General features: G+C 46.7%; 1 protein-coding gene across 1 annotated transcript in view; it reads left to right on the forward strand.

Moving 5' to 3' along the window:
- The window catches only part of SMYD2 (SET and MYND domain containing 2), a 48781-nt gene extending 38520 nt beyond the window's left edge, over positions 1–10261 (forward strand). The window contains exons 7-12 of the mRNA XM_058539847.1: positions 950–1052; positions 3480–3590; positions 4295–4415; positions 5408–5582; positions 7490–7598; positions 9839–10261. Of these exons, the coding sequence (XP_058395830.1) occupies positions 950–1052; positions 3480–3590; positions 4295–4415; positions 5408–5582; positions 7490–7598; positions 9839–9919 (700 nt within the window). The 3' untranslated portion in view covers positions 9920–10261. The remainder of the gene's footprint in view (positions 1–949; positions 1053–3479; positions 3591–4294; positions 4416–5407; positions 5583–7489; positions 7599–9838) is intronic.
- Positions 10262–10791: the final 530 nt, after the last annotated feature.

Consider the following 10791-nt stretch of genomic DNA (forward strand, 5'->3'; position numbering starts at 1 on the left):
GCCTGGGGCGGTTCATCGTCCTCCCTTAGGCTTCACAACCCCTCGGCGTTTCTGTATTCTCGGGGCAAACAGGAGAGGGGTTTTGGTTGCCGAGAGTTCGGGCAGGTGACACCGGCCACCAGAGCAATGATACATATGGATGTGAGTGCCCATATGAGCCCCAGTTTCCAAGCAGTTTTAATTGGGGGAAAAAATCCCTTTGGGCTGAAATCGTATCGGCCTTGTGATTTCAAAGGCAGCATTTGCAGAGATCAAGCACTTTTCCCCTGTAGTTTAGAAATTTCTGTTCTCAGAACTTTGACCTTGATATAATCAGAAAGCTCAAAGCCTCGCACAGGCGAGTCTCTCTATCTTCGCCGGCCCTGAAAAGCAGACAGTGAGCAGCGGGAGCAGAAATGTCCCAATTTTCCAGATGAGGAAATTGAGGTGCAGAGAGACCCAGATGGGCTTCTCCAGGTCTCTCGGGGGATCACAAGCCCTCACTTAGGAAGCTAGCATCTCCCATGGTGGCGATTTCTCAACATCTGAAGAAAACGTGGTAGAAATAATCCACAGATATAAAAAGCTGATTGGAAATGATTTGTCTTGTACAATGGAGGAGCAGTTCGCTGCAGGTGTGGGGTGTTGAGTCCTGCATCTAACAGGAAGGAATTTTTTGTGGGATTTGTTGTTGCTGCTGTTTTATTGTTGTGTGTTTTTTGTTTTTGGCTTAAATATCACCATTTGGAATTGCGGATTTCACTTTTCAATATTGTTAAAGTTTAAGATGTTAGATATGATAAATGCATGCAGCACCACCTCCTAGAATACGATGGCCAAATATTAGCTTTTTTTTTTAATGTCCTGCAAAGATCCATTTCCTGTAACTTAGCAAGTCAGTAGCTGAGGAGTCACCTGAACAGTCTGTCTGCCTCATTGAGAATATTGGGTTTTCTCTTCTGATTGACAGCGTTGCATTGATGAATCATAGTTGTTGCCCCAATGTCATTGTGACCTACAAGGGGACCCTGGCAGAAGTAAGAGCTGTGCAGGAGATCAACCCAGGAGAGGAGGTGAGTGCATGGCCACAGGTGTCTGTGGAGTGTGCTTCAGACAGCTGTTGTAAAGGGCAGTGTAGAAAAATCAGTGCAGCATCACGAGACGAGACCGGCTGTGAGGGATTCCAGGAGTCACACTGTATTCGTCCTCAGGCCCTCCAGGGTTAATGATCAGATTTGTGACCTGTGGCCCAGAGTCCCACACTTTTGGCTTCCACTTGGTGCTCGCCAGTTCTGTCTTGGGCCAAGAAAAAACAGGAAAGAGTAAATTCGAATTAAACTCCTCACAAAGATTTATAGAGCAAGAAGCCTGCCAAAATGATCAAAATGAAATTTTTGATTCTCTTTAGAGCCTGCGTATTCGTATTGCCAAAAGATTGAGTTTGAGCTTTTTTTTGTTTGATTAGTGAATTTTGGCCTGTTTTTCTCCCCAAGAAAGGTCAAAAGCGTTGTTATCTAAAAGAGAAGGAGCAACCCAGCAGTGGTTGAAGAGCTCTCACTCCAATGACACATCAGTGTTTCACATCATGAACTCCGAAGAGTTTGGTTTTTAGGAGTGGAATTCGATAGCCGGTTGTACCCACTGACAGGGCTAGTAGAGGCCGTCTGTGGCCAAGAGGCACCCTTAGCTTCCCTCCTTACCTTAGGGACGTGGAGAGGCCCAGGTGTTCTGTCCCCTGCTCGGTGATTCCCTTTTCCTTTCCCGTGCTGTGATTCCATGACTACCTGGTAAGACATCTCACTTTGAAAGGGCTAGCCTGGCAAATTGCTATATGCATGCTCTATGTTCTTAAGTAAGTACAATCCCTAGCAAGGCACATGAATGTTTATGGAGTGTAATCATACACTTTGAATTTCAGTTTAATAATCTTTAATGCTATTTTAAGGCGCATGTGTGGATGTTTTACATTCTAAACATAATGATCAGTGGGCTAAATGATAAAGGCCTTGGTTTCTCTGGAACTTGTTAACTAACTTGCGGCAGAACTGGGACCTGAAGCCCAGTGTCCAGATTAGACTTTCTGCCCTTTGCTAAATCATCATGATGGGGGCATCCTGATTTGGGTCAGGATGTCTCGGTTTCCGAATGTATAGTGGAGATGACCCTGATGCCTCTTTTGTTAAAACAGACAACTGCAGTCCGAATGTCAGTCACCAGGCCCGAGTACGCCTGTGGGCTGACAGCAGACATGAGCAGTCACCTAGCCCAGCTGTCTGGGCCATGAGCAGTGACTCTGAGCGGCCTTTGTCGCCATCTTCTGGGCCCTTCTGTTTGTTGCATTATGTGGCCATCAGTCGTTTCAGAAAACTGAGGCAGGCCCCTGCCACGTGAGGCAGGGCAGAGCCTGCCCCTGTTGGTTTGCCCTCTTGCTCTCACAGATCTGAAATGCAGTAACCTCGTTTGGCAGAAGTCACTGCTTTGGGGGTGACTGGCCCTTCAAAGAGGAAGAAGCCCATTCCCCAGGGTGTCAGATGAGCCACGAGGTCTCCCCAACTGCTTTTGGGTGGGGAGAGCTTGGTGGTGCCTGCAAGCACCTAGCCCCTTGAGAGTCCCCCCACTGCCTGCCAGTGCCTGAGGTTACTGGCACGCTGATGGCTTTGTGACATCCATCTGTTCAGTCAGACATTTGCCTGATGGTGTGGGATGAGCAGCAAGGCCGTCCCTGTGAGAAGATAATGGACAGTTTAATGCCGGCCTCCTCCATCCGCTCCAAGTCTCAGTTACAGACCCCGTTAGGAAAAAAAAGCAAGGATGGGAGGACCCGGGGAGCCGAAAGGTAAGACTTTTCCAAACTCTTTGGCCCAGCTGGGAAATGCAGCAGCACGCTGGTGTCCTAGAAGCTGCGTCCTCCCTACACTGGCTCGTCCTGGCCTGCTGAGCCATACTCCGTTGCCAGCTATGGAAGGAGAAAGGGAAGCATATCAGTATGTGTGTGTTCATGCTCCCCTCCCACCCACCCAGCAATGCATCTGAGCTGTCCCTGGTTGTGACTAAAGGAGGCTAAATAAAAGCCAGGCAGATCCAGCCCAGGGCCAACCCCAAGGATGAGTAGAGTCTTTGCCCAGGGTCGGGGGAGCCTTTGCTTCCATACATGAGATAAAGGCATCTCCTGCTGGGAACAGATCCACAGCTTGCTCTCTTTGGGGAGGAAAGAGGTAGGGATGCTTTCAACCCTCCGGTTGACTATTCTGGGGACTCCTTGATTCTATAGAATGTGAGAAGGGAAGCCCTGTCTGTTCACCACAAGGAGGTAGACCACACTAGGAGGTTGCTGAGTTTAAGGAATTCAGCGTGTTAACGTAAGGAGCATGTCCTGAGCTGTGGTCCTCAGGGCCTGTCCCCGAAAGCAGACCACCACAGGTGTTGGCAGAGCCAAAGGAAGCATAAGGAGTGAGTTTACCTGTAGCAGACTGAGGCATCAACTTTTTGGACCCCCTTAGGTTTTTACTAGCTACATTGATCTCCTGTACCCGACAGAAGATAGGAATGACCGGTTACGAGACTCTTACTTCTTCACCTGCGAGTGCCAGGAGTGCACCACCAAGGATAAGGTGAGCTCCCCGAGCCGGCGAGGGCGCCTACCACGCTTTGTGTCTCAGGACCTTCTGCCAAGCGAGCACCCGTGTCTGACGTGGGGTGTCTCCTCCCATGGTATTTTTTGACCCTCTAAGTCCGCCTGACTAAGACAGCCAGAGGGATCCAGTTAGACCAGGTGTCTGTTCCAACCTGCTCATCATAGCTGACAGAAACATTTCTGTTACACCGTACAAATAAGAAAAGGATCTGCCCGATTGCTATTTCTTGAAAAGAAATGACTGCTCAGAAGAGAGGGAAGGGAAAAGCACATGAGAGTAATTTTCAGGCTTTCCAGCCTGTTCACTAGAATATGCAGAATTTTCTTTGGCATTGCCCAAATTATTTGGCATTGCCCAAATTATCCATGCCACCCCTCCTTATTCTCTCTTCTCTTGATTCATAGATATGTTAACACAAATCTGCTCACAACAAACATGGTCTAGGTGTCCTGCCTAGATAAGGATTGTCTAGAAAATTAATGTTTTTGTTGGTTTTTGTAAAAAGGTAATGGAGTATTGAATTTCTCTTAGATTCATTGCCTGATTTCCTTTCATTCTCTCGTAACTTTAGAATGGGCAAGCCTCTACGTCTGCTTGGGAAAATGTACTATTGGAGAGGTTTCCCCATCAGTATGGTTTCATGGGAGGTAGCACCTTACACTTGTGGACATTTCTCTCAGGATAAGGCCAAGGTGGAAATCCGGAAGCTCAACGATCCCCCAAAGGCAGAAGCCATCCGTGACATGGTCAGATATGCACGCAATGTCATCGAGGAGTTCCGGAGGGCCAAGCACTACAAATATATCCTTTCAACTGTCCGGACAGTTTCCTGTCCCTCACCTGTAGGAGGTGCCGGAGAGTTGAGAAGAGGGAACAGAATAAGGATGGGTTTAAGATTCTGCATATTGAAGGAAAAATGTCTCCTGGTAAATGTGTAAAGACTACCCGTGACTTGGAGTCAACCACATCAAAGTTTTATCATGTTGATCTTACCTTATTTCTCCCTGTTTGACTAGTTTGATTAGGAGCTCAATGTGCTAGAAGAGTTTTATTGTCTAAAACTGTGGAGAACAGTTCCTTGAAGGCCCTCATTTATAGGGTATTTTATTTGGGGCAAGGCCCAGTGCCGAGGGCTTTGTGTATTATCTCATCTGACCTCACAAGGACACTCACAAGGGACTGTGCCGTTCCCATGTAGCAGATGAAAACACTCTTAGCAACTAATTTGCCCAAGGGACAGAGTTCACCATGGCAGATCCAGGATTTTGCCCCAGGTCTACTGACTACCACGATCCATATTCTTATTCCACTACATTATGGTATTTTCTTGGGTGTCGAAAAGGCGTTCGATTTGTACTGAGAGAGGAAGTAAAACCAGTGAAAGGAAATTGGAGAAAGGCATATTGTTTCTCAGCGTAAGAAAAAACTTTCCCATGGTGGGGACTGTTTCCTTAAAAATACTTCAGCTAGAGTGCTCATCTTGGGTGAGGGTTTAGATTTAATTGGAAGATTGAAGATTTGTGATTCTAATCAACATTGTTTACAGCTGAACTAAAGAGTCTGTTCCCTGTGGCTAAAATTCTTGAGTTGTGTTGAACAGTTGAGGTCTTCAGTTTTTCCGAGTTTGTTTCTCCAAGAAAATTGTGATTCCTTTCACTTTTGCTTGGCTTTCTGAATTTACTTTTTCAGAGGGTGAGGGTAGGGGCGGAGTGGATGAAATAAATCCTTGAGCCCAGCCTTGGGAAGTCTCCATCAGGTGGGTCCGGCCTGTCATTTCCTTGACGCCAGAGCACCCCCTAGTGAGCTGCTGGAGATCTGCGAGCTCAGCCAGGAGAAGATGAGCTCCGTGTTTGAGGACAGTAACGTGTACATGCTGCACATGATGTACCAGGCCATGGGCGTCTGCTTGTACATGCAAGACTGGGAAGGGGCCCTGCGATACGGACAGAAAATCATTAAGCCCTACAGGTGATTGCAATGGCTGGTCCGATCATCTTAGCACGGAATGGAATTTGGTGATTTGGAATGCGTACCCTGGCTTTGTCTTTTGACTGTCCCGTGTTGGAACATGCCTAGGACAGCTTTCTCTTCTCTGCACCCACACCTGGAGGTTCAGGTGCAGGGTGCTTCTCTACTGGGCCCAGCTGTTCCCTCCACCATCCGGAAGAGACCCCTATGGAGGCAGTTGAGGTTATGCAGGGGTGCTGGGGCAAGATCCCTCCCAGGACCTATGTGGGGTGCTAGATCCATAGTGCTTAGTTCAGACCAGTGTTAAGAAGCCACCAGTTTGTTTCTTTTCCCTCTCATGCCTTCCAGGTTAAATGGTACTTATTAATTGGTGAACAGCAGTGTCAAAAGCCCTGCTTTTCCATCATTACTCACATTATCCCCTTCTTGTGCTTTTTAAAATTGCAGCCCGTTTGCAAATGGAGAAACTCTGGGACCACTGGGTTGGCTGTTGTTATTTAACATCTTCCCTAGGTTTGAGTAAAACAGATTGGGTTTTGACGTATAGTAATAATGAATATCAGCCATGGGGAAGTTTCTTGTTGAGGGGGTTATTAAATCTTAAAGTGGGTGACAGATGGAGGTCGTGGCATTGTCCTCTGGCTCTGACTAGCTACTTCAGGGCTGGGATGGCCTAGATCAGGGCGCTGGGGTGCTTGTCAAACACATTTATTTACATTATGAATTTACAGGGTCTCCCCAAGACCAAGTGGATCAGAGTCTCTGGGCATTAGATCTGAAATCCCTGTGTTCCAGTAGCACCCAGGTGTTTCTCATGATTTGAGAAGCCGTCAGTACTCCCTTGCGTTCTAAGATGGGGCACTGTCAAGTTTGTGCCTAGTCTGAATTTCCACTGCCAAGTGGGCCCTCTGCTTACCTCACGCTGCCCTGAGTAGCCAGCAGGGGGAGCCCAAGGAGAATGGAGCTCTTAAAATCTGCTCTTAGAAACAATTTGCTACATTGGGGATCCTTCTCCTTGGGGTGGGTGAAAGTCCTCTGGTCTCATGCACACTTCCCTCTGTGAGATCTGTAGGGACGGAGGGAGGGAGAGAGAGAGAGAATGAGATCATCTTAGCCTTGTGGTTCCTTTCCCAGCAGGGCTGTGCAGTGGGTGCTGGACCCTTCCTTAGCTAAGTGAGCCCCTTCTGGAGGCCCAGCTCTGGCCTTCTGTGGGGCCACACACACAGACACACACACTCGCCCGTGAGCTGCCTTCTGGTCTCTGTTCCTAGGGAATGGCCCTTTCCTAGGCAGACACCATTAGTCAGCCTTCACTTCGCAAACCAGAGAGAGAATGCCTCTTGTATGTAAAGCCCTCTACTGGACAAGAGAGAGAGTATCTAGAAGAAACAGGAGTTCTGATGTCAGAGAGCTTATAGTTTTGCTAAACCAACTGACATCATCGAGTGACAGGAAGGTGGTGTCTTGAGACATATTGGGGTGTATGTTTAAAGTATACTGCCTTGCTAATGAGGGGCTAGGCCTAATGTCCTCTTAAATAGGGAATTTACTTTAGAAGATGTTTTCCGAATGCCCTGCTTTGGGTGCACCTAACACAAAAATCGGGGACAGGGATTGAATGTTGTGTTTATAAGTGTTTTTGTATAGAATTTCTCCTGCAGTGTTTATGTAGCTTTTCAGAAACACCCAAACTGCATAAAACGAAGTGCATCTACTTCATTGCTTAGAGGTGGTTATGCAGGGTTGAGCCATCCGAACTCTCCACCCAGCACGTGTCAGGGTTTGGAGGAGCCTGGCTGCCGTGGAGAGTGTGGCCGTGTGCTCAGCAGCCACAGGCTTGCTGCGCTGGCCTCGGGGCTGCTCGGCAGGCTCTGACAAGGTAGCCGTTGTCTTTCCTCTTCTTCCAGTAAGCATTATCCTTTGTACTCCCTCAACGTGGCCTCCATGTGGTTGAAGCTAGGAAGACTGTACATGGGCCTGGAAAACAAAGCTGCTGGAGAGAAAGCCCTGAAGAAAGTAAGTCTGTGCCGTGAGGGTAGGATTCCCAGGGACCCCACGGCCTCCCGAGCACGCATCCTTCATGCCTGCTAAGGCAGAGTGACTGAAGTCCTGGAGAATGACCGGCTCTCCACCCACCCTCGGGCCATAGAAGTGGGAGGGGATGGGCTGGGTAGGGGAGGGTGGAGTAAGTCCTGGAGCCTTTGCCAGGTTTGTGTCCCGGCCCTCCTGTAAGGAAAGGGTGTACACATTGAGAGGGGCTGGCCATGATTGCAGGCTCAGCCCATGACTGGGGAGAAGTGGGTACTGCCCCTGTCCCACGTGAAGCCGTGCAAGCGAACAGAGGCCACTAGATGGGTCGGGAGACTGTGGTGAGGGAATTTTCCATTTGTCTGCCCTTTAGGATTTACAGATTTATGAGGCCCGATTGTGGTGAAATCAAGGCAGTTGGATATGGAGAATTCCTCACTATTAGGATTATGCCTTTGCAGTTCCTAAAGTGTATTTGATAATCATTTCACTGTTCATTGAGTACCAGTTACATGCCAGGACCCTCATGTGTGTTTTTTCTTTTAATTCTCACAAAAAATGAGATAGATTTTCCTGATGAAGAAATTGAGATTCAAACAGGTTAAGTAACTAGAGTATGTGGAGAGGCCTTCATTCAACTGGGGTCTTTCTGAGTTGAAAGCTTCAGCTCCACCCACTCCCACTGTGACTGACACACAGGGCAAACCTGGACCCTGGGCAACATCTGCCCCCTCGGTGACTGACAGCCACCCTGCTGCCAGTGGGCGAGCGGGCGGGACTCTGACCTTCGCACCTTACAGCTGCTCAGAGTCACCGTCCTGAGCACTGATTCTCATTGTTCTTCATGTAGAAGTTAACAGTTGATACAATGTAATCTTTGGCACAGTCTATTTACTCCTGTCAGAAAATGTTTGTGAAAGTGGGGGACACCGACTAGGCCCAGATGCCTAATTCTCCAGATTCCCCAAGTCTTCCCAATAGACTATGCAGGAAGATGGAATAAGGTTCCACATCCCAAATGGAAGGGTCAGGGCCCAGCCAGGCTAGAAGTGTGAGTTAAGCATAACATCTTTTGTTTTTAAACCATGGAATTTGTCTTCTAAGATAACATATTTATTGCCTTAGTGAGTTGGTGGAAAATTAACCAGTTAGGTCACAATTGCCAAGTGCTGGTGGGTAATTAAATACAAGATCAATGAAGGATAGAGTAGGTCTGAGCAAGGAATGTGAGTCGTGAAATGAAGGCAGAGCGCAAGGGGAGGCATTTAAAGCAGATGATTCCTGAAGGCTTGTACTGTTACTTGGCCTGCCGCCTTTTGGTGTGGGATCCAGAAAGAGAGTGGTATAATGGAAAGGAATGCCCGTCAGAATCATAGGCCATCAAAAATTCCCTGTTTGGGGCAGTGGGAGTAATTTAAGTTTTTATATCTGTGAGTAATAGAGTTGAATACAAAAGAGCAAAATAAATTCTTATAGATTACATTCGATATATACTTCCTATATGCCAGGCACTATTCTAAACACCATTCTAAACTCTGAGAGGTAGGTATCATTCCTACTTTACAGATGAGGAAAATGAGGCACAGAGTAGTTAAGTAAATTGCCCAAGATCACACAGCTGGGAAATGATGGAGCCACTGGTACCTCGTCCACTTTGTTTGCCTCGCTATAAAGAAACCTTATTAAATACATTCTCTCTAGCTTCCTCAGATGAAACCTGCACCTATTTTTAAGTTTTTTAAGAATATATATTAAGAGGAAAGCATGCACTTTTTGAAAGGGAAAAACGGTTTGATCTCGTCTTAAAGATGAGTGATGAAAACTAAAATCAGTCGTTTTGATTCAAGTTCACTGTGGACTTTTCTCTTTTAGCATTACCTGTTTACTTGGTTTAGCACAGCCAAATAATTCTGTCCCTAAAGCATCTTTTACTGAAATATCTAGAATATTGAATCAAAACAATGTCAGAAAATCAGTTTCTCTGTATCATTTCTTCAGCTATTGCAGAATGTTTTACTTGGAGCTAGAGACTGGGTGACCAGTTCGTTACCAGATAATCTTGTCTTTTTTTTTTTTTAAGCCAGACTCTGGATGAGAACACAGGCTTTAAGAGCCAGTTTGCATCCTATGCCTCATAGCGGAGAAGTCCAACTTGTAAAGTTAGCCAGGGGTGGAGATGTGAGGGGACTGGCTTCAGGCTCTCATCTCTTTGTCTCTCTCTTTCCCAGGCCATTGCAATCATGGAAGTAGCTCACGGCAAAGATCATCCGTACATTTCTGAGATCAAACAGGAAATTGAGAGCCACTGAAACTATGCCAACATGTTAGTTTTTATTTAAATACTAGTGCAGAAACCTCCAAGGATTTGAATATTTCATATCATACACCTCACTCCAGCATCTCTGTAAAATCATTGGAATGAAAACACTACTTGCACTTAAACCCTTCATGTGTCTTACTTGGAAGTTGGTCTTAATCTTTAACCTTAATTTTTGAATGTCTTTTTTTCCTAAGAGATAATGTCATGGTTTCATAGATTATAATATACTTTGGACAGATTGAGTTTAAAAGATGCAATTATTTTTCCCTTCATGCCTATTGTAATGTGCTCAATACAGCTAAAGGATGAAAGAATAAAAAAGATACTACTACTTGAAGTTTGTGTTTTCTTCTGTCTGTGGGAGGATTTCAAAGTGGTGCTGGGAGCCGAGTCTTGGGGTGGACATCGCACCTGGTCTGCATCAGGTGGGGGGCCCAGGCCTCCCCCGGGCGGGGCGTCAGGTGGCCTCTGTAGCCTGCAGTTGCTTTCACAGTCCAGTGGAGGAAGAAAGCAGGAAGGTGCAAGAAGGGAAAAAATGGTGTTTGTGGTGGAGAACAATTCGCTGACTGGGTGCCCCTCCCTGGCAAGAGAATGCGTTTGTTTTACTTCTTCTGTCTGGTGTCTGGTTTCCCTCTGATGCATATAGGTGCTTAATGCATGCTTCTCTTCCTTGGCCTTTTTTTCTCATCTGTCTGAAAGCAGACTTCTCCATCTCTCATTCTGTTGATTGTTCTGTGGAGTACTCTCCTTGTTTGGAAACACTTCAGGGTAAGCTTAAGAAGGAAAAAATTTTCCTTACCGACTCCGTGTTATTGAGCAAACACGGATGGCTCCCGGTGTGGCCAGCAGGAATCCAGCTTC

This window comes from Diceros bicornis, chromosome 4 (genome assembly GCF_020826845.1).
Source record: "Diceros bicornis minor isolate mBicDic1 chromosome 4, mDicBic1.mat.cur, whole genome shotgun sequence".
NCBI lineage: Eukaryota > Metazoa > Chordata > Mammalia > Perissodactyla > Rhinocerotidae > Diceros > Diceros bicornis.